The following is a 25,212-nucleotide window of genomic DNA, read 5'->3' on the forward strand; positions in this document are numbered from 1 at the left end:
GTTTAATAAAAATTAATCTTGTATACAAGAAGTAAAGCAACACTTTTATCGCCTCACTTTTTATACAGTTTGATTAAATCATCATCTCAATTATTAATATTAAGTTAGACGTAATTTGTGAATCGTCTGATAAGGCCCGAAATGAAACCGAGGGATCCGGCCAGGTAGCCTGAGGCCAACAATAAGAAAGTGCTTTTGAGGTGTCGCAGTCGGATATAGTCGACGGCCTCTCCTTTCGCTGCCACCCACATTTTATTCGTCGTCAGAGGGCGCAGCAGTTTTTCTTCCCATTTGGACAAACAACCAGATTCTCGGAGAGCCTCGATCCTTCAAAAGAGGAAAGGTATTAGAAAAATCATTTCAACATTTTTAGAAGCTAGTAAAAACAAGTTGGCAAGCCAAAATATACCTCTCCTCGGAAGCATTGTCCCTAGTGGTATTAATTTCTCGAGATGACCCTCTAAGTTATATCTCCCCAATTCAGAGTTATTTACTAATAACGTAATCCCGGTTCAATCCCGCCCGGTATAAAATTTTAATTTGAATTAAAATAATTGAAACGAAACAACAGAGATTAATTTGTTCAGAATATTATAAATTAAGTAGTTACAACAGTGAGTTAGACGAACTAGAACAACGCACAATTGAATTTAACCCTATTTACAAAATAATTTTATCAGTTAAATGTAATACGAAGCAAACTTTAATAAAAGAAATATCTACAGAGGGTATTTGTATTTTTATCGCTTACGATATAACAACACAGAAAACCTTCTTTAAACCACTTCACACGAAAAAATGATAATTAAAGCCAACAATACCGCCCAAAAGCTCAACACAATCAAAATTAAAATACAACTAGCGGTATTTATTTCTCGAGATGACCCTCAAAGTTATATCTCCCCAATTCAGAGTTATTTACTAATAACGTAATCCCGGTTCAATCCCGCCCGGTATAAAATTTTAATTTGAATTAAAATAATTGAGACGAAACAACCGAGATTAATTTATTCAGAATATTATAAATTAAGTAGTTACAACAGTGAGTTAGACGTACTAAAACAATGCACAATTGACTTTAACCCTATTTACGGTACAAGTTTAGCAGTTAAATATAATACGAAGCCAATTTTAATGAAAGAAATATCTACAGAGGGTATTTGTATTTTTGTCGCTTACGAAATACTTGCCGCATAGTTAACGCTCATTTTATTTCAACGTTCGCCCGATCAAGATACCGTAGATATCTGGTAGTGGACGACTCGTAGACTGTCGGAACCATCCTGTTGACGTTGTGACACATACCGCATGAAAAAGACCAAAACCGTCCAATTTCCAATATCATATAATGACTCGCACACCCCGGATATCAATGACTGCATTAGGAATCGTAGATATCCAAATATCCACACCACCAAAAAACTTATTAACAAGAAGCGAAAAACTTACCATTCACAAAGCACAGAAAGCCACTAGACTATACGTATATCAATAAATGACCGTAGAGGGAATAGTTAGGGTTCTTTATAAATAAACACAAACGAACCCAATTGATGAACTGCATTAAACATCTTAATCAGCCGAGAAAACGTTTAAAATAAATTACGACCGAGTTGAAAACCAGACCAACTTGATATGTTGTTAATAAATGAATTATTAAGCTTGAAAACCCATACGCTAAACCTAATAGATAACAATATACGACTGAAAAAACTAAATAAATTACAAAAAACTAACGGGTTCTACCCTTTATCTTATCTGCTGACTGCGCTAAAACAAGATTTGACCATTAAATTTTTTGAAAATGCGACGTATACACTTTGAAGGTTCCGTCAAAAATTATCCTTTCCCAAACGTAAAGGTTCTCAAAACATTAATACACAAAAAATAAGTAAAAAGGTTCCTCCAAAAAATGAACCATTTTGCGGAAGAAGTAAATAATTTTAAAAGAATAAAAGATAAAACAAATATACAACCGCAAAAATAAAACGTCAAATAATAGAAGAAAAAAATCTTTAACTCCATTCATTAAAAAAACCCTAAACAAAAGTACCAAATTGAAATAAAGCAACTTATTATATTAAACAAGATTAAGTCTTTATAATTTTTTCGTAAAAAACCACATTAGGCCTTCACAATTTCATTCGTAAAAAAATTCAAGACTTTGTTAACTATTATGCTTACAATGAGTGTCTTATTTGCAGTGGGGTCATTCCATGACAAAACGCCTGCCACAGAACACCCGACCCCTTTCGATTTTGCCCAAATTTTGTATACAGGGTTTTTTGGGCCTAGGAAAACGATTTTGACAGTTTCATAACGATCGGTTCAGCCGTTTACGAGATACAGCATACGCGTTTTTTCAAAAGTACGCCTTGACCCCCTAAATGTTTTCTACTATATCTTAAGACATAATTATCGCAAAATCACATGTAATACCTCATTTTAAAGACAATGCGCACCCTAATATGAATATTTAATCAGAGTTGTCATTTGACGTAAATGTCATTAAAATCTGGGCCTTTAAATAATTTGACCTTTGACCTTGCCCAGACACCTCAGTCGTAGGTCAACGATTTTAGCATTTTTAAAATTCCCACTATCGAATACATAATAATCACTCAAAATCTCAAAGTAATATTTGTAGTTTTCGAGATATTAATTTTTGAAATTTACCCCTCAAATTAATGAAAATGCTATTTTATACACGAAACTAGTTGACCTACTAAATAAATTAAAAATATTATTATTTTGGTAATTTTGAGTTTAGAATATCAAATACACTAATTCTTAAATTAAGTTGAGTTATTTACATATTATTTTTAGTTTTGCATGTTATCTGTAGACAGAAGACATCACTAAATTGCTTGTCCTTAGTATAGTCTGGCGTTCAATATTATTGTAGCGTATCTTACTGCACCCTAAAATGGAAATGTGCTAGATATCTCAAGAAAACCCAATATTGCTCTTAGTCATATCGATTACGTTTTTAATAACGTAAAAATGTTTTAATATCTTTTTAATATATAATAGTTATAATTGAGTAGTTAAATATATTAACAGCGATAATTGAGTAGCGAAATAGAATTTATTTAACTGTATATTCTCGAACAAAGCCCTGAAATGGATCGAAATTGTTCGTTTTGGAGAGACAGTAGTAAATGTCATTTGCAAACACTTTCGAAAACAGTTGGTATCAACAACCATCTGTCCGAGGATGACAAATTAGTTCTTAGCAGCCGAACAGCTATACCTATGTCCAAAATAAGAAACATATGTCGTCACCATGAAGAACTTTTTATGAAAAGGTATTCAACGAGTCAAAAGAAATGTATGAATCCTTTTGGGACTCACGACGCTGAAAGAAAGAGTGGACTAAAAACTATTTCATTGGATTTGTTCAAAAAATTAAAGTTACGAGGAATTGAAGTTATCGCTGGAAATAAGTTGTGCATCCAGTGTTTTATGTCTGCTAAAAAAAAAGTAAAGGATGAACTCCAAATACAGTTGGACGTTTCAGAAGTTCACACTGCACAAGAATCACAAGAAAGCGATTCTTTTTCATTTAGTCAACCTTGTTCATCGGGAGATGCGACGCAAGACGACAAAGCTATAGCTTTAGTGGCAGTTAACGAAACTCTAATAAACTTGGGAGAATCTCCTGTTAAAAGAAGTAAGAAATATATTCAATTTGAAAGAATTTATATATGTATACATATATAAATACATATATTTTTTAACTTTTGTACAGAAGGTTTGTCATCTCGCCAAAAAACAATTCTAAGCAGGACTAAGTTAAACGCTGTGAACAATTCATTGAAACGCAAATTAGAAGAGTCAATGGAAATTTCTCTTGATGAAACAGACGATAATATGGTTACGGACGATGTTTTTAGAAAGCTCGAAGAACATCGATTATATGAGAATATTTTGAACGAACTGAGAGAGAAATTCAATAACTCCAAGACATCATACGGCGAAAAGCTTCAGATCCTGACCTTGTCACCATTTGGAATACAACGCACAATGGAGGAATTTGGAGCACCAGAATACATGGTCAAACGAAGCAGGAATCTTAAATCTAGTCAAGGAATTCTTTCGCTACCAGAGAAACAATCGAAGGGATTAATATTGACCGAAGACGTTAAATCAAAGGTCGTTGAATTTTACGAAAATGACGATAACAGTCGTATGACACCTGGACAAAAGGAGTTTGTGTCAGTTAGAAACCACGAGACAGGTCAAAAAGAACATCATCAAAAGAGGCTTGTACTGCTGAACCTGAGAGAGCTCTATAACAAATTCAAGGAAGAGCATGATTTGACGTTAGGATTTTCGTCATTTTGTTATCTACGACCACCTTGGTGTGTATTAGCAGGTTCGTCAGGTACACATTCAGTGTGTGTCTGCACCTATCACCAAAATGTCAAGCTAATGATATCAGCTCTACCGTCTCCTTGTCCTTTAAAATGTGATATCGATTTCATGGCGCTCACCGTGTGTGACACTCAAAACAGGAATTGTATGATGAGGGTGTGCAAGGACTGTCCTGGGAAAAATGGTCTACTTGAAAATGAATATTTAACGAACCTTTTAGAAGATTTTGAAAATATAAAGTTCATGCAATGGGTGACAACTGACAACACAAAGCTCATGACCTTGAGCGAGAGTGTTGAAAACTTTTTCGACTCTTTGGCCATTAAACTACTTGAACTAACGCGTCATCATTACACATCTAAGTCGCAATCTAATTATCTTAAAAACCTCAAAAAAACTCTAAAACCTGGTGACGTAATTGTTCTCGGTGATTTTGCGGAGAACTATTCCTTCGTAATTCAAGACGAAGCACAAGGGTTCCATTGGGACAATTCTCAAGCGACAGTGCATCCCTTCGTAATCTACTTCAGGGTAGTCGAAAACGGAGAACTTAACCACTTAAATTTGTGTATTATCAGTGATACCAGAACACATACAACCAATACTGTTCACAGTTTTTTAACTTATCTAATTCCAAATATAAAAACACATGTTCCTAATGTTAGAAAGCTAATTTATTTTACGGATGGATGTGCTGGACAGTATAAAAACAAATACAACTTTTCTAATCTCTGTTGCCACAAACAAGATTTTGGTTTGGACGCTGAATGGCATTTTTTTGCCACATCTCATGGCAAGGGACCTTGTGACGGAATTGGCGGAACAGTGAAGCGTAAAACAGCAAGAGTCAGTCTTCAGCGACCAGTGACTGGACAGATTTTGACTCCAACAGATATATTTAATTTCTGCCTATCAAACTTCGAAAATATCAAGTTCATCTATGTTAAAAACGAAGAAATTGAGCGACAAAAGGAACTTTTAAAAGAAAGGTTTTCTAAAGCCATAACAGTAAAAGGAACTCGAGGGTTTCATAAATTCGTTCCGAAATCGTTAAATGAAATCATGGTTTCTCCGTTATCTAATGACGATTCGCTAACCACAGTTAAGGTTTCGACTTTAGAATTGTCAGATACTCGAAATCAAGAGGCTGAAAACTTTAAAGTGGGAAATTTGGTAGCCAGCGTCTACAAAGGCCAACTTTACGTTGGATTAATTGAGGAAGTATCAGAAGAGTTTGGAGACTTCTTTGTAAACTTTTTGCGTCCCCCTGGTATTTCGGACAAATACACATGGCCCAGAAGGATCGATAGCAGTTGGGTGTCAAGTGAAAATGTGAAAACTACAAATATTACTTTGAGATTTTGAGTGATTATTATGTATTCGATAGTGGGAATTTTAAAAATGCTAAAATCGTTGACCTACGACTGAGGTGTCTGGGCAAGGTCAAAGGTCAAATTATTTAAAGGCCCAGATTTTAATGACATTTACGTCAAATGACAACTCTGATTAAATATTCATATTAGGGTGCGCATTGTCTTTAAAATGAGGTATTACATGTGATTTTGCGATAATTATGTCTTAAGATATAGTAGAAAACATTTAGGGGGTCAAGGCGTACTTTTGAAAAAACGCGTATGCTGTATCTCGTAAACGGCTGAACCGATCGTTATGAAACTGTCAAAATCGTTTTCCTAGGCCCAAAAAACCCTGTATACAAAATTTGGGCAAAATCGAAAGGGGTCGGGTGTTCTGTGGCAGGCGTTTTGTCATGGAATGACCCCACTGCAAATAAGACACTCATTGTAAGCATAATAGTTAACAAAGTCTTGAATTTTTTTACGAATGAAATTGTGAAGGCCTAATGTGGTTTTTTACGAAAAAATTATAAAGACTTAATCTTGTTTAATATAATAAGTTGCTTTATTTCAATTTGGTACTTTTGTTTAGGGTTTTTTTAATGAATGGAGTTAAAGATTTTTTTCTTCTATTATTTGACGTTTTATTTTTGCGGTTGTATATTTGTTTTATCTTTTATTCTTTTAAAATTATTTACTTCTTCCGCAAAATGGTTCATTTTTTGGAGGAACCTTTTTACTTATTTTTTGTGTATTAATGTTTTGAGAACCTTTACGTTTGGGAAAGGATAATTTTTGACGGAACCTTCAAAGTGTATACGTCGCATTTTCAAAAAATTTAATGGTCAAATCTTGTTTTAGCGCAGTCAGCAGATAAGATAAAGGGTAGAACCCGTTAGTTTTTTGTAATTTATTTAGTTTTTTCAGTCGTATATTGTTATCTATTAGGTTTAGCGTATGGGTTTTCAAGCTTAATAATTCATTTATTAACAACATATCAAGTTGGTCTGGTTTTCAACTCGGTCGTAATTTATTTTAAACGTTTTCTCGGCTGATTAAGATGTTTAATGCAGTTCATCAATTGGGTTCGTTTGTGTTTATTTATAAAGAACCCTAACTATTCCCTCTACGGTCATTTATTGATATACGTATAGTCTAGTGGCTTTCTGTGCTTTGTGAATGGTAAGTTTTTCGCTTCTTGTTAATAAGTTTTTTGGTGGTGTGGATATTTGGATATCTACGATTCCTAATGCAGTCATTGATATCCGGGGTGTGCGAGTCATTATATGATATTGGAAATTGGACGGTTTTGGTCTTTTTCATGCGGTATGTGTCACAACGTCAACAGGATGGTTCCGACAGTCTACGAGTCGTCCACTACCAGATATCTACGGTATCTTGATCGGGCGAACGTTGAAATAAAATGAGCGTTAACTATGCGGCAAGTATTTCGTAAGCGACAAAAATACAAATACCCTCTGTAGATATTTCTTTCATTAAAATTGGCTTCGTATTATATTTAACTGCTAAACTTGTACCGTAAATAGGGTTAAAGTCAATTGTGCATTGTTTTAGTACGTCTAACTCACTGTTGTAACTACTTAATTTATAATATTCTGAATAAATTAATCTCGGTTGTTTCGTCTCAATTATTTTAATTCAAATTAAAATTTTATACCGGGCGGGATTGAACCGGGATTACGTTATTAGTAAATAACTCTGAATTGGGGAGATATAACTTTGAGGGTCATCTCGAGAAATAAATACCGCTAGTTGTATTTTAATTTTGATTGTGTTGAGCTTTTGGGCGGTATTGTTGGCTTTAATTATCATTTTTTCGTGTGAAGTGGTTTAAAGAAGGTTTTCTGTGTTGTTATATCGTAAGCGATAAAAATACAAATACCCTCTGTAGATATTTCTTTTATTAAAGTTTGCTTCGTATTACATTTAACTGATAAAATTATTTTGTAAATAGGGTTAAATTCAATTGTGCGTTGTTCTAGTTCGTCTAACTCACTGTTGTAACTACTTAATTTATAATATTCTGAACAAATTAATCTCTGTTGTTTCGTTTCAATTATTTTAATTCAAATTAAAATTTTATACCGGGCGGGATTGAACCGGGATTACGTTATTAGTAAATAACTCTGAATTGGGGAGATATAACTTAGAGGGTCATCTCGAGAAATTAATACCACTAGGGACAATGCTTCCGAGGAGAGGTATATTTTGGCTTGCCAACTTGTTTTTACTAGCTTCTAAAAATGTTGAAATGATTTTTCTAATACCTTTCCTCTTTTGAAGGATCGAGGCTCTCCGAGAATCTGGTTGTTTGTCCAAATGGGAAGAAAAACTGCTGCGCCCTCTGACGACGAATAAAATGTGGGTGGCAGCGAAAGGAGAGGCCGTCGACTATATCCGACTGCGACACCTCAAAAGCACTTTCTTATTGTTGGCCTCAGGCTACCTGGCCGGATCCCTCGGTTTCATTTCGGGCCTTATCAGACGATTCACAAATTACGTCTAACTTAATATTAATAATTGAGATGATGATTTAATCAAACTGTATAAAAAGTGAGGCGATAAAAGTGTTGCTTTACTTCTTGTATACAAGATTAATTTTTATTAAACCATGCTGGCTGTAACGTATAAATTTAATACATAGAAAGGAGAAAAATATATTCATTATATTGAAACTATATCTTGTTAGTTGAATATGTCCGACTTCATTGATTTTTGAATGACTTCAAGAATTGTTTTTTAATTTCACAATAACCTTTTTTTTAACGGATTTATAATCCAAAAAATCTCAAACTATTATGTTCTTAATTAATAATTGTATTGAAAAACACGAAGTTTCATTGGCGTGAAATTGAGCGAAACACACTATTATTAGGGATGTGCGAGTAGTGGGTTTTGGTGATCGAGTCGGGTATCGAGTACTCGACAAGCTTTCGTCGAGTAGTCGAGTCGGGTAATATTTTGGTCTAGTCGGGTACTCGAGTACTCGATTAAGCTAAAATTTTTCCTTATTCGTTCGAGTATCGAGTATTTAAGAAAAATAGTTCGGGTACTCGAGTAGTTTGAAAAATCGCCCGGGGTTGTCGATTAAAGAAAAACCAGTAGCTAATTACAAAATTTAATTAATTTTAATAACTTTAAAATCTGAAGAGTTACAATAAAATGACCTAGTTTATTTATCACAGGTATTTATAATTCTAGTCTTGTGAAAAATTATCACAGAGGTAGTTCATGTTAAATTTAAAACTATAACAATTAAGTTAAAAATCCAAAAAACCGGAAATGCAATCCAAACAACTGGTAATTTTGCCTAAGTTACCTGACAAGTTATCACATTTGATTTTGAAAAGTGAAGTTTTAAACCAGGTAACGGTGGTATTTATTCATATTATAGCTGTGTACTGCGCAGCCGCGCGTTGAAGATAAAATAAAACGCTTCATCGGTGGAGAAAAGGGCTAGACGAAGAGAAAGAGACTCTTATAGAGGGGTAGTGTGGCGTTTTTTAGACGATTACACGACGGGCTGCATATTATCGACGGGGAAATAACTCCACGAGTTTAGCAGGCGGCTTATTTGAGTAGTTGAGTACTCGAATAAGGCATTTTTTTACTACTCGATAATCGACGAGTATTTAAATTTTCTTATTCGAGTTCGAGTTTCGAGTACTCGACCTAAAAAAACGTCGGGTACTCGATGATAATTGAGTACTCACACACCCCTAACTATTATGTTAGGTTCAATTCAATTCCATTTTTTATATATTTTAGTAAAATGTACATGGAGGTTAGAGGGCTAAGTCAACTGGCGACTTCCCTCTTATAAATTATAGTATATTAAAAAAACATTATTAAACCGAAAACTAACCATCAATCTCATTATTTTAACAGATTTAAACTATTTAAAAGATTTAAAACATCATTCCAATTATAGCACCAGGCTTGAGCATTATAACCAATATTATACCCAAAACGTATCGTCGTTTAAAATTTTTAACTTATCATCTACGTATATGAATTAAATGTATTTAGCTGCCGATTGAATAACACCCTCTAGACTATTAAAGTTTTTTGCTCCTTAATAGAAGATCGATGTGATTTTTAAGTGGTATAGCATTTTGGCTCTTTTATTGTTTTATTTGACCTCTTTTGATTTAAGGCTGTATTTATTTCAGTGATTTTACATTCCAATTTTTTATGTTTATAGATATATAAAAGGCTTGCATAATTATATTGCTGTTTTACATTAAAATTTTTGCTTTTATGGAAAAAACATTTTTGTATTAGCTAGGTAGGGGGCATAGTATAATTTTGATTCAAGTTTTTGTATACGTTCGGTATTTAACTTCGAAGTGTTTCTCCAAATACCCATACCATACGACATTTACGAGTGAAACATTTCCACCATAACTTTACGCGGCAGATGTGGAATAGGCCAAAAACCCTTGAGAGTTTTTTAGAAAGCGAGTCTACTTGTTCGTTCGAGGTTCGATGAGAGTCATACCAATTGCCCAGATCATATTAGGGTGCGCATTGTCTTTAAAATGAGGTATTACATGTGATTTTGCGATAATTATGTCATAAGATATACTAGAAAACATTTAGGGGGTCAAGGCGAACTTTTGAAAAAACGCGTATGCTGTATCTCGTAAACGGCTGAACCGATCGTTATGAAACTGTCAAAATCGTTTTCCTAGGCCCAAAACACCTTGTATACAAAATTTTGGCGAAATCGAAAGGGGTCGGGTGTTAAAATTAAAAAAAACTAGGTCGTTTTGTCATGGAATGACCCAGTATAGCTTGAAGTTATCGTTGGTTCTGTGGTAGAGCGCTCGACTGCCTAACTGAACGGCCAGGGTTCGAAACCTGGGTGACGCATTTGTTTTTAATCAAATGAGAAATCGCTAAATTAGAATTTCTTCGATGCAATAATTTAAATCTTCCACGAAATCTTGCTCTATTTCAATTAAACCAAAATTTCATACTCTATTAAATACGCTTTCGATAAAGCTGAAGGTCTAATTTTCAATGAAACGTAATAAGTGTCGGTGGTTCTGTGGTAGAACGTCCGCCTGTCAAACAGGCGGTCTAGGGTTCGAAACCCGCCCAATGCCATCGCAAATTGATACTAAGACGAATACCGTGAACAATTGGTGGAAACCCTGCCATTGGATGTTGAGAGGTAGCATTACACTCAGCACTCGGTCCGTCCCAAAAGTCAATGAGAAAGAGTTGGAGAGATACCACCCGTGCATACACACCACAAACTCAACACCCACAAACGTCATAACAATAACACAACATTACCACCCTACACATAAACATTACAATAGCGAAATATCCAAACCACTGAATTAAACCTGTCGTGACGGCGAGCGTTGACGAAAAAAAACCACCAAACCAACCCCGACTGCAAATTAATCCGTTAACGCTCACCGTCCCACGGTGGTTTTGCAAACACGGTTTTTCGACTTTGTTCCCTATTTACTAGCAACTGCGAACGCAGAGATCTCGAGAAACTGCGTACGCAGTGATTACACTTTGCACCGAAAATGCGAACGCGTTCGCAGGCCTGACAGACCCACAGACCCACAGACAGACCCACCCACAGACCCACAGACAGACACGGTCGTTGTATAACCCCTCCTAGGGGACTTTGTCCCCTCGGAGAGGTAAAAAATTTCTTTACTAGAGTGTTTTTTTAAATATATTATTAAAAGAAAATTAACGTATCTTTTCGTAAAGTTAAAGGCAAAGACATCTCCTTGTTTGGGAATTTCAAAAAAATCGATGCATTTATAACGACTTCGGAAACATTATTTTACAACGAGAAAGTTTTTCTAATAATGAGATAATTGGAAATGGCGGGGCTTTCAATACTTGATTAATAACTTACCACTGTACAGGTACGTAACCCTATAAAATATTATTTATATTCTACTGAAACCCGTACGCTTTCAAAAATGTTTATAACAATGGTTTAAAAAAAGTTATTTTGGGGTAATACCAACTTGTTTTTTCCATGATATCATAACGAATTGAAATATAGGTCTTCTTTGATAGGTTCAAGGTTATGTTTAGTTTTAGGCTCTAGGTTCTACAACTTTATTATTGTAACCATTTTTTTATCACATACCAATAAAATATAAATTTCAAGATATTTGAAAAAAAAGTCAAGCACGTGACGACGAAGTGGGAACACAGAAACATGACAGTGTTTTAAAAAAATATATTTTGTAAAAGTCGGGTGTTATTTATATATCGTATTACAAGACAAAAAAGAATTATCTAATTATATAAAAAAAACTTTTATCTGAAATTCACAAGATAAATCGACATCTATGGGATATTTAAAAGCGTGAAATTTTCTAAATTCTACGATATATAGTTTTTTGTAAATATGCCTGGATACCCTACAAGGGCGTATTAACCATTAGGCATGGTTTTGTTCCTAGAGGCGCCGAAAGGGTTAATCAGCCCCTGTTACCCTATACATGAAATGAATATAGAAATAAGAATAAACTGCAGAAAATTTCTTTGAAATGAACATAAAGATGCAGTAGAGAAAGGGCGTTAGTTCTAGGCTACGTTCAGTAGCTTGCAACAAATTAAGCGTTGCAGTATTTCGGAACCGGTTTTATACTGTACGCTTTTTTTCATTTCCGGTGTGACGTAGCGTTGCTGAACCGTTGCTGAAACATTTGAACCTGCTCTACCAGCTGGTTTCTTCGTTGTTAAACGGAATCGTGACGTCACAGCACGCGGGAAGGCTAGCTGCGGACGATACAGCAGACGATATTTTATAAAAATTACAACAATCGTAAGAAAGCGTTCAACAAGACAGGATAAAAAGTCTCAACGGAATCAACGCAAACGTAAAACGGTATAAGACCGTTAAGCTTCACTGAACGTAGCCATGGTGGTCGGTATAAACGTTTGGCGCGTTCTTTTGGTATCAAAACCCTCCATAATTCCATCTTAGTTTCCTTAACTCATTCTGATCACGGGCAGTTGCACTAAAGTTTTACTTAAAAAAACAAAATAATTATTTCCCTATTTTTAAATATACTATTGAAGCAAACTTTGTAACTTACACCCAATTAAAGCCATCCTTGCACGGGAAATCCTTCCTGAATCCAAGACCTGCTCGCAGGTTGTATAAGTGCTCTTTAACGATAGAGTATTGAAAGTCTTTTATGCCGAATAAGAGCAACCGAAAACCAAAGCTTTTACTAGCATACAAGATAGTCATTTTGTTTTCGTTTAGACGGGGCAAATTGATGAAATTGAATGTCATCGGAGAAGCCACTTTTCTATATAGATCACCGTACTCGTTCGATGAAGGCTGTACATTTCATTAAAAAAGTATAAAAAGTTATAATCTATTAAGATTCGATTGCGGGTTAAGAAAGGAAAAATATATAGGGTGTTTTAGGCGTCAGTGCAATAAATTTGAGGTGTTATAGGGGTTGGGTAAAGATGTTTGACTGTCTTTGTCGCGATCTTCTGCGACCAATAGGAAAAGCGCTAGAGAGCGTTAAAGTTTGGCTAAAAACGCCTAAGTGTAATCTTTCAACGAACATAAGAACCCAGATAGAAAACCGGTTTTAAAGGGGTAGTAGTAATTTCCTACTAAGAACCGCACTTTTCGACCTTTACTATAGTTTTTTCTATTCGTACCTTAACTACGGCATTGTAGTTTGGGGTAATACGTCAAACCACAATTTAAACAGATTAAATATTTTACAAAAACGAGTTTTGAGAGTAATTTTCAATTTAAATTGGATTGCACCAACGAGTCACTTATTTCTAAAAAACAAACTTACCAATATTTATCAATTGTATAAAATATCATGCCTAAAATTTATCTATAAAAATACTAACAGCGGGAATACAACGTTGTTTGAATTCGGTATTGAAAACCGAACTACTAGGCAAAATATTCTGTTAAAACCACCTTTATGTCTTACTTCCAAAAAACAAAACTCAATATTCTATCAAGGTGTAAATCTATACAATTTATATTTTAACCAAATACAGGAATTAAAGACAGTAGGTGCAGTCACAAAATTTTTTAAAGAAAAAATACTAAATGATTTTTAAATTTATTATGTGAAAATTAATTGTTATATTTTTTGTTGTTTTGTTTTTTTAAGAAATCTTGATTTTTTTTATTCCCGAATTAACTTTATTTATTAATGTAAAAAAAATGAGGGCTATAAGTCGCTTGAAGACTTGGCCCTCAACACCGTATTGTAATGATAAAATAAATAAAAACATTTTTGAATTTGAATTTGAATTTGTTCTTATGTTCGTAATAAATTAGACCTATGTAATTTAGAGAACAGCTCAGTCTGATAATGCTCACCCATTGAGGAATCAGCAAAGTGGCGTAACGAAAAATTTAGGGCCCTTTATAAAAAACATTTTTTTTAATTTACCCCCAATTTTACAAGTTCTCTGAAAATATTGGGGATATGTGTAAGATTTCTAAATTTTTAACAATAGTTAAAGCCTATTTTTTTATTATTTAAAAATGTAAGTAAATTAAAAATCAATACTTAAAACGAAAGGGCCCCCTATTTGGTGAAAATGTCATCCCCCCCTAAGTGGCGGGTCCTTAGTTACGCCACTGAATCAGCATGTTTTGTTTGCTCCTTGAAGGGAATGTATATTAACTCTAACTGTAGTCTAGAATAAGCTAGTTCTTTTGAAAAAATGTATATATATATTTAACTAGTTTTAATTAAAGCAATTAATGAGTTATAAGTCAAGTCTCATTTATAATTCCGCCAACAAATTCGCCGAGGCCGGGTTTTTTTTTGCCGGTTTCAAGACGACGTTTATATTATAACACCAATTTGAATAATCACACTGGCGGACGCCCGATTGTTGGAGAATGGAACTATCAAATTGATTCATGTAAATTAAAGAAGCTGGGGTTATGATATAGAACAAATATTAAGTGAAAGGGAATATTGGGAGATATTTATTGGAACTGAATCAAGGCCGAAAAGGGAAAAAGCTACAGCTGATGAAATAAATAATTTTAAGTCAAAAGCAGCTTATGCACTATTAACTCTGGCCAAAATGGGGGGGGGGGCAGTTTAACGATGCCCCCCACTTCATTGTATCGACGAACACGTAATAGCAATCGATTGCGCACAACATGCGCTCTTATGCACCACCATCAGTTTACTATGCGCTGCATTCATTCGAAAGTTAAACACGAAAATAGGTGGGGGGCTAACTTAATGTCATAATTCAATAAAAAAATATTTGAGGTACGGAAAAGGTAGCGCACGTCATGCGCTCTTATGCGCCACCATTAGTTTTGTTTGCGCCAACATAGTTCTTGATATAATAAAAATAGCGAAATATTAGCAATCTTACTTATGGAATCAATTTCGCACGTCATGCGCTCTTATGCGCCGTTATTAGTTTTGTTTTCGCCGACATATAGTTCTTGATATAATAAATAAAACGGAATATTAACAATCTTAGTTATGGAATCAATGGCGCACTTCATGCGCTCTTATGCTCCACCATCAGTTTACTATGCGCTGCATTCATTCGAAAGTTAAACACGAAAACAAGTGGGGGGGCTAACTTAATGTCATAATTCAATAAAAAAATATTTGAGGTACGGAAAAGGTAGCGCACGTCATGCGCTCTTATGCGCCACCATTAGTTTTGTTTGCGCCAACATAGTTCTTGATATAATAAAAATAGCGAAATATTAGCAATCTTACTTATGGAATCAATTTCGCACGTCATGCGCTCTTATGCGCCGTTATTAGTTTTGTTTTCGCCGACATATAGTTCTTGATATAATAAATAAAACGGAATATTAACAATCTTAGTTATGGAATCAATGGCGCACTTCATGCGCTCTTATGCTCCACCATCAGTTTACTATGCGCTGCATTCATTCGAAAGTTAAACACGAAAACAAGTGGGGGGGCTAACTTAATGTCATAATTCAACAAAAAAAATATTTGAGGTACGGAAAAGGTAGCGCACGTCATGTGCTCTTATGCGCCACCATTACTTTTGTTTGCGCCAACATAGTTCTTGATATAATAAAAATAGCGAAATATTAGCAATCTTACTTATGGAATCAATTTCGCACGTCATGCGCTCTTATGCGCCGTCATTAGTTTTGTTTTCGCCGACATATAGTTCTTGATATAATAAAAAAACCGGAATATTAACAATCTTACTTATGGAATCAATGGCGCACGTCATGCGCTCTAATGCTCCACCATCAGTATACTATGCGCGGCATTCATTCGAAAGTTAAACACGATAACAAGTGGGGGGGCTAACTTAATGTCATAATTCAACAAAAAAATATTTGAGGTAAGGAAAAGGTAGCGCACGTCATGCACTTTTATGCGCCACCATTAGTTTTGTTTGCGCCGACATAGTTCTTCATATAACCAAAATAGCGGAATATTAAATATCTAACTTATGGAATCAATTGCGCACAACGTGCGCTCTTATGCGCCACCATTATTTTTGTTTTCGCCGACATATTGTTCTTGATATAATAAAAAAACTGAATATTAACAATCTTACTTATGGAATCAATGGCGCACGTCATGCGCTCTTATGTTCCACCATCAGTTTAGTATGCGCTGCATTCATTCGAAAGCTTAACACGAAAACAAGTGGGGGGGCTAACTTAATGTCATAATTCAACAAAACAAATTTGAGGTACGGAAAAGGTAGCGCACGTCATGTACTCTTATGAACCACCATTAGTTTTGTTTGCGCCGACATAGTTCTTCATATAACCAAAATAGCGGAATAAATTTATTGTTAGATATATCTTATTGTTTCTTTGTCGGAAGTATTTTTTTGCAACTTCGGGGTTAATTTTGTGCGTTTCATTTACGTACATGGTGAAAGCAAATGAGGTTATGGCTGAATTTGTTTTCCTTCTTTAGTGTTGGTACATTTAACTTCATTGAAATCTGAATTATATGGAGAGTGTTTTACTTTAGTTTTGTGGTTGTGGTATTGCTATTTCTCTTCGTATCACTTTTCTACTTCCTTAGGCTTTATATTAGTATGTGAGACACCACGTTTGGCAGTGACTCAGTTTATCTCAGTTTGTGTTTAATATGTCAGAAGCAGAGTCCGAAACAAGCTTTGTCAAAGATTGGAGAGAATGGTAGAACACAATTGTTGAAATGAGCGAAAGAACGGCAAGAGGCATTTGACAGCCAGTTCAGTGAGGCAATCATACGGATTTTGAAATTGCTTAAGGAATATGATCTAACGTGGCACTATCACAAAAGCTGTTATTCCACCTTTACTTCTTCTGACAAAATTGAAAAACTAAAGAAGAAAATGACAAAAGTAAAAAACAGGATGAAAATAAAAATGCAAAAAGCAATCTATTGACTCGCTCAAGGACAGGAAAAACTGACTGGGAAAAATGCTTGTTATGTCAGAAGGTAAAAGGAGAGGAAAAATTGAAGCTCATAATGACAAAAAACATGATTGATAAAGTTTGGGATTTGTCTAATTTTGACTACAAGCTGCATGTCAGGGTTAGTGCAGGAGGAGATTTGATAGCTGCAGAAGGAAAATATCACAGTTCCTGTTTGCTGAGTCACCAGAAATTAAAAAAGAGCTGGGAAGCTACTAAGCCAAACGATCGAAAGGAAAACCTTCCTTTCATACAAATCTGTAAAGAACTACGAGTCGCTTCCTCCCTCGATCAGGTTAGTACCGCGATGTAGTATGCCTACAAATTAAGGCTATGTACAGTTGGTCCGAGTTGGTCGCAAGGAATGTTCCGGGGTGAGTTAGCTTTCCTGCGTCCGTCGTTGTTCGTAAGCAGGAAAGCAAACTCACCCTGCGACCAACTGTACTTTGTAGAAAATAATAATAATGTTGGCGCAAACATAACTAATGGTGGCGCATAAGAGCGCATGACGTGCGAAATTGATTCCATAAGTAAGATTGCTAATATTTCGCTATTTTTATTATAACAAGAACTATGTTGGCGCAAACAAAACTAATGGTGGCACATAAGAGCGCATGACGTGCGCTACCTTTTCCGTACCTCAAATATTTTTTTATTGAATTATGACATCAAGTTAGCCCCCCCACTGGTTTTCGTGTTTAACTTTCGAATGAATGCAGCGCATAGTAAACTGATGGTGGAGCATAAGAGCGCATGTTGTGCGCAATCGATTGCTATTACGTATTCGTCGATACAATGAAGTAGGGGGGGCATCGTTAAACTGCCCCCCCATTTTATTTTTAACTTTTTGAAAGAACCATAGCGGCGCACGGGTAAAAAATGGTGGCGCATAGGAGCGCAATCGATTCCACTTATTGGATTTCTTCTATGATAGGGTGGGGGGGGGGCAACTTAATTGACCCTATGTGGGAGGATATACATTATTTCAGATCAGTAGAAACTCTGACTAGCTTGCTTTAATCATTTACTTTTCACAAAATATTTTAGTAAATGCGTCCACCCTAATGAACCAAAAACGTTTGATTGTCACATTATCTGACGGACTGCCGTCTAGCCCCTGACGACATACTAAATCTATCAGCAAAATGAATTTTCCTTCCTTTCTCAATTATAAATTGAGGAAGCGCCTAGCTCGCTTCGCTCGCTATTGAAGGGGGGCATCAAAATTAACTTGGGCCTAGGGCCCCATAAAGTCTTAATCCGGCCCTGGTCTTAAGGTATTTTGTGAAAATAATTCTGTTTAATTTGCAGTTGAAAAGCCAGTCCTTTTCTTCAGTTTTAATATAACTGAAATGAAGGAGTGACAGCAATGGTTAAAATTATAGTGGGCACTGATCAATTTGACACCATTGTTAACAGTGTGAGGTCTCGGTAGTTTGTTTCTAATTTCAGGATATCTGGTAAATTAACAGTAGAAAAATCAACGAGCCGAGTCTTATTCTTCAGTTAAAATTGATTTTATAGTAGAAATGATGTTATTTAGTGAACGAGTGATACTAATGGATAGTACCATATGTAACATAATAACTCATAAGTATGCCATAAAAACATTTTCGTTAATGAAACCTTGTTCACGGGATATGACGTTAATTACGTCAATTACAATTCCGTGACGAAATAAGCGTCATCAACTTTACTGATGGGAAACGGAAGTTAGTGAGAATTCCTCGCGCGTTTCTGGCTTTGCCCATGTCAAGTTTAGTTCGTGCCTCGCGATCACATGATTTCATTTCCATGGTAACCTTTTCAATAGCGCAAGGATTATCAGCATTTTTGCATTTTAGGGTTCGCTTTATGTATGTTCCGCGTGAAACAAGGTTTCATTGAATTTTTTCAATGGAAATGTTATACAGAGGCATTCTTATGAGTAATTATGTTACATATGATAGTACCAATGCTAAGGAAGCAAAGTACATGTTTACTGTGGCCCACAAAATGCTTTATTTTTTTTTAAATTCCACTGGTTCTTTAATTAACTAATTTAGAGACTGAAAAAATTACTTTATTAAATTGTGTTTTTTCCAACTGGAAATGTAACTGAATTCTTTAAATTGTGTTTTTTCCAACTGGAAATGTAACTGAATTCTTTAAATTGTTTTTTAAAGACAAGACCAAATCTGGTAAATTTTAGTTGGAAAATGCATGAATCAAGTATTGAAGTTAATGATTTGGTTGTGCACAGTGAAATTTACTAAATTTAAAGAATTTTGATTACTACACATTTGGAAAGGCACGAATCAAGAATTATTATTGTTAAATTTTTGATATCTCTGTAGCTCCTACCTTTAATTGATAAAATTTTAAGAATTCTTATTAAATTGAAACTCTAGTCTTCAAAATTTTTAATATTGCTTCTTTACATTTTGGTTTGAATCATAGTGTAGGATCTGTCATTAACAAAACTAACATTTTTTACTCTAAAGCGATAAGTTATAAAACTTCTAAAAAAAAAACTGAAATGACCTCCGAGTGACCGGAAATGACAATTACATAAATTGTTTATTCAAAGTGACCCACAAATAACGATATTAAGTTATTGATTATTGGATCTTGAAACTGAATGATTACTTATGGCTTATATTTACAAAAAAAATTTTACGATAAATATGCCCTGTAGGGCAGGGAAAAGAGCCAGATATTAATTAAAAGTGCTTTTATCAAAGCATTTTAAAGGTAATTTATGGGAGGGGGGTGGGGTTATAGAGAGACTGTAACTATGAAAGGGGAGTGTAATGTTTTCCAGTAATATCCAGAAAAAGATAAGAACTGATCCGGATTTTTATTCTAATAATAATAAAAATAATTATCAGCTAAGCTAATACCCAAGTCACAAACCACAGGCTAGCATCTTGTTAGTCATGATTCAAACTCTAATTTAATGTGAAAATATGATAAATGTAATATATATAGTTTTCAGTATAATAATAAACTGGAGTTAATTTATTGGGTAGCATAGTACAACAAGTTTTAAGCAATATCAAGCCCTAAAAATAACAATAAAAACCAAGTGCCACTTCATTTTAAAATATTATAAAATGCAAACTAACAGACAGAATTTATAAATTAAATGAAAGTAAAACTCGCTTACATCTTAATTAAATACAAATAAAAAAGCATGCTAATTACTTTACAATAACTATGTACTTTCTTATTTATTCAAACTAGTGATGACACCGTAGCAGACGACTGTTTTTAAACAAAGAGCCAGATATAAGGTTATTAAAGTAAAAATCTGCTTCCTATGAGTTTGAAAGTTAGTGTATTTTTCTGTCTCTTATCGCTATTTTCATATGAAAAAGGTGAAATTTTTTAAAAGTGAGTTATTACCAATATAGTTCCCTCCCCCCCTCGAATAGAAAACCCTGCACGTAGACGCGTACTCCTTTGCATTTTAATATTTTAACAGTTTCCTGTTACAGTTTCAAGGCTCAAATTTAAGGAAAGGGTTTTAAAGTATATACATTTCCATCTGATAAATATGAATATCAATTTGTGAAAAGGAGAGGAAAATTGATGATATGTAATAAAATATATTTGGCTTTTGAAATTAATTGCAAAATATATCTCTTAAAATCTAAAGCAATATCTGTACCTTTCTAGGTACCAACACACAACCCCCCCCCCCATAAATTACCTTTAAACTGCTTTGATAAAAGCATTTTTTTAGAGGCATTCTGTCCTAATTCCAGGGCACGTATTGCAGCCTTAAATGTTTAATTAAAACAATAAATGAGTTATTAGTTAAGTCTCATTTATAATTCCGCCAACAAATAAAATAAGTAAATCTAAGGGAATACCGAAATTTATCTCTTTTGGGGAGGTTCAAGCTAGCCTTGCACCAAACGGGATTAAAGAAACGTCAGCTTCGGCAGTTCCAAGTGTATGTTAAGGCTACTTTGATACGCAGTACGGAGAGACATAGGTCAATTTGGACAAGCATATCCGCCATAGGCAGCATAGCCATTTGTCTACTTAGAGGTATCATTAACTTATGGTGGTACTAAAGTGTCACAAGGACCTCTGAAATAGAAAAGCGTAAGTCCTGTGCCCAAAAAGAAAAATGACTAAATTAAATTTTGTATTTTATTTAATTTAATGCTTAAGAAACTAGCATTAAGTGGCAACTGTTTTATTAAATATGTGAAATTTTAAATAATTCGCAATAAGTTATTTGTAAACGTGAACTCTAAAAAATATAATTGCCTCAGCAGATCTAAAAAAATAAGGCTCCATACCAAATCTTTAATGTAACTTTCGTAGAAGGTCCCTTTGAACACACATATTCGAAGTGTCCCTTGGCGAAATAAATCGGTAAGTTCTTGTAACGAGTTGATTTGATCTGCGCTGCTAACGCTTGTCGACGCCTTTAACAAGTCGCCGTAGTATATCGTTAAATTCGTCAGCCCGAATAACCAAAATGAAAGTGGAACAGTTGTCGACATCCGGTTGCCACTAATTCCTGAGCTTGTACCTGTGGTTATCAAGTATAAAATTAATAAATAAACTAAACTAAAAGCTTTGAAATGAGCAAAATAGTTTTATTAAACACTACTTTTCGAAGTATTTGATTGTATACGGCTAACGACGGAGTGCTTGTTCCGACTGAAACTTAAACTATGAATCATTTTCAATGTTTTGAAAATTTCATTAGCTTGATAATGAGCGACTTAAGAGATTATTTTTCCAGTAAATACGAAATGATATTGGCTATATAAGTTTTTTATTTTTTTCGAAAGCCGCTGCATCCAGCAGCATGTCTCGATGATGTTTTTATCTAATTTGAACAAAGTCCGTTACGTAGAAATGATTAATGAACTCTTCAGAGACTATTTAGGATGACGGAGTGGTTAATACTTTTTAAGTAGCAGCAAGAGGATTTTAATTCTATTAAAGCTTTTCGCAGTGGGTGAGACAACTGAAGAAGGTTTTCCGCGTTGAGTTCGCAAGTTATATCTTCAACTGTTGAATGGCGTTTTAATTAAGTTCTTCCGTTTTACCTTTTCATAAAAACTCGTTACAGTAAGAAAAGAGAGCTGTGGGCTCGCCTGCTATTAAGGGTTTGGCATCATACTTCTACAAATTGTTACCCAGCCATCCGAATTAAAGGCAAAAACCTTGATAGCTGATTTGGGAAATACCCTAGACGATTATTGTTATTGTACCGACTTTGTTTTCTTTCAATGCATAGGTTAAGCTCGGCGCATCTTCGGAGCATAAATGTATAGAGGTTGATAATAGTTGGAGCTCGTGACTGATAGCGTTTTTAGTATAATAATAATTTTTATGGTTTTTGATTATTACAATACATTTCTTATAATTTGTCAGTTTCAATAATGTAAATGTTTTTTTCGAATACCAGAAGTACAGCCAACTTCAATAGTTTTGACACACGTTTTTATATCATCACGATTGACGAAGATGTTTCTTTTGCGCGAGACTAATTTTAAGAACGCACTGCCATATTCAGTGCAAATTTATGTAAACCGATAGATGGCTGCAATGTTATTGAAAATAGCAAATTGCCAAATCATTCATTTATAAAGGATCTTATTGTCACTTTTTACCTACAAATTTTGCAATTCACCCATTGAGTGGATTACGATAAGGGCTATTGTTTTTATTAACATTGCCACGGACGGATGATTCGTGTCTCAAAATTAGCTGATGGTGTAAGTGACGTCCGTGGCAACAGCCACTGTTGTGGAGGAAGGTACCGCTCGGGGGTTGTTGCCGCTGATGTACCTTCCAATTCCGAAGTATCATACCCTCGACCAAAGTTTTTCGTTTGGTTTTTTTACCGTGGAAGAATGAGAACGCGGGCTTTGAAACAGTGCTTACACTTTGAGGGATTCTTTCCTTTTTTAGGGTTTTTCCGACCTAAAAGGGATTTTATTTTGGAACAGAGGGATAAAGGTAAAATTAATGGATTTTTCGAAAATTTTGGGTTATTTCCTAATTTTCGCTAGAAATATTTTGTCTAGTACTTCAAATACCACGCCTCTTCCTTTATTGGAATCCACGAATGAAATTAACTGGGATTCGGAAGCGTGTCATAGATTTTAAAATATTTTTAAGAAATTATTTTTCTTTATATAAGGCCTAAAAATTATAAATCTTATTGTTTTAAATAAAAGAATTGTGAAAGGGATAAAAGGGAGTTATTAGAACCGACAGAGGGATAATTAGATTGTCCAAGTGGAAGCCATATGACGAAAAACTCTTTAACTGTTAAAATTTTTTTGGGTTAAAACGACCTCGAGAGACATCGAGTCATCGTATTATTGTGATCCAAAATAATAGTTGTAGAAGTGCTATGCTTTATTTACTTTTATTTGTGTATGAAATGTGTGTGTTTATTTTCTCAACCTAGATAATAAATCATAAAATCAGTCGGGATCCAACGGCAATATAACGAAAGTTATTATTCAAATAATGAATCAGGTTTCCATTTCATAAATCCACCTACAACATTGGATTCGATTTTTTAAAGTAGTTAATTTAATTGTTTACATAGTTTAAATTTGATCCATCAATCTGGTTAGACTCGTTCAAAATGTTGAACATTGTTTTTAAACGTTTAGAACACTTGATTTATACTTTTATACAGGGTATTATGTTAAGTCATATATTTAAAGGTGTGTTCTTTAAGTCATTATGAGTCAAAAATGTCCTATGAACATGGGTACTAAAATGCTTTGTTATAGAATTTTAGGCCTACAAAAACCAGCAAAATAGCAAGTAATGTGAAGTTCGGTATTCTGCCTTGAACCTAAATGTTTAACATGTTGCCGAAAAATCTTACTTTAAGCCTAAGAAAAATAATCTGACAAACGAAATACCGATGTTGACGAGGATTCAATCGATTAGGATTCTGCTTCGGATACTCTTAGCTCTCACTCTACTACAACTATCAAATCGCTCATTATCATTCCACAACAAGCCATCTCGGATACCATCCCACCAACTTTAAAATCCTTTGGACATAAAACCCTGGGTAAAGAAATTTGCAACACGCTAGGGCCATTCAATAACTGTCATTTCTTTGAAGTGGAGTTCTTTACTTAAAACATAAGATACCTGAACCAGAAGACAAAATTTTTACTCTCAAAACACTATGTGGACTAACAGTAAAAATAAAAGCAACAGGAAATCCAAGAATTCCTCTAAACGGTGGAGTGATATGTCTATCGATGATATCCGGACTGAATTTTACAATCAGCAGGTTCTTACTGCCAATATACGCCATCTGGGTGATAACAGTAAAACGGTCTTATCTGAATTTATAAACATCATTATCGAAAAAATCATCTTATACTACTGCAAATTTCAGGTACGTGTCCAATGTAAACACTGTTGAAATTTGGCCACCTTCAAAGGCAATGTCAAGGACGTGCATTATGCTCTAATTGTGGTGAATCACACCCAGAAAAAAACAGTATATACAAACCATTCAATATGCATAAATTGTAAAATACAGCCTCCAGCAATCGCACAAAAATATAAATCAAAGCGAGATGAACTACACATACTACGCCTGCAAACCAAAGAAGAAAGCTGTTGAAATATATAAAAGCCAAGCTCAAGCTCAGCCCTTCAACTTCCAACCAGCCCATTTTCCCGGATTATCACAGGACACTACACCGCCTTCAAAACATAGTTCTAGCTCAAACTCCACTGCTTTGAGCAAGCCATTTATTATACATAAAGCAACCACCATACCTTCAGACCACTCTTCAAAGCATTTGATAAAAATGATGATGCATATATTTCGTGATATTCTATGAAAACCTGGGGGCTTTTACCCAGAAAAAATAGACAGTGCAATGGCCACTAGTGTTAAATAAGGCTACATACCACTACAACAAAGGCTTCCACCTCCTCAAGCACAGATCGTGACATCCGACAGGGAATTGTTGATGATCTTGGTCATACGGAGATGAGAAATGCCTAAGAACCAAAGCT

The 25,212-nt window shown here is 34.7% G+C and overlaps 1 protein-coding gene across 1 annotated transcript; it reads right to left on the minus strand.

Moving 5' to 3' along the window:
- Nucleotides 1-25,118, minus strand: LOC149949679 (uncharacterized). The gene is made up of 4 exons (XM_090169267.1): nt 25,105-25,118; nt 21,486-21,721; nt 12,845-13,095; nt 1-327 (listed from the first exon to the last, which is right to left on the minus strand). Exons 2-4 carry the CDS (start codon nt 21,690-21,692, stop codon nt 105-107), a joined length of 681 nt encoding a protein of 226 aa, XP_090025393.1. The 5' UTR covers nt 21,693-21,721; nt 25,105-25,118; the 3' UTR covers nt 1-104.
- Nucleotides 25,119-25,212: the final 94 nt, after the last annotated feature.

Source organism: Leiobunum rupestre, chromosome 3 (assembly GCF_980474605.1).
Source record: "Leiobunum rupestre chromosome 3, qqLeiRupe1.1.hap1, whole genome shotgun sequence".
Classification (NCBI taxonomy): domain Eukaryota; kingdom Metazoa; phylum Arthropoda; class Arachnida; order Opiliones; family Sclerosomatidae; genus Leiobunum; species Leiobunum rupestre.

Coding starts and splice junctions, on each gene's coding strand:
- LOC149949679 (XM_090169267.1), bottom strand. CDS start 21,692: ATGTCGACAACTGTTCCACTTTCATTTTGGTTATTCGGGCTGACGAAT. Junction 13,096..21,485: donor AAAGTTACATTAAAGATTTG/GTATGGAGCCTT, acceptor TGAAATGTACAG/CCTTCATCGAACGAGTACGG. Junction 328..12,844: donor AAGGATGGCTTTAATTGGGT/GTAAGTTACAAA, acceptor CCTCTTTTGAAG/GATCGAGGCTCTCCGAGAAT.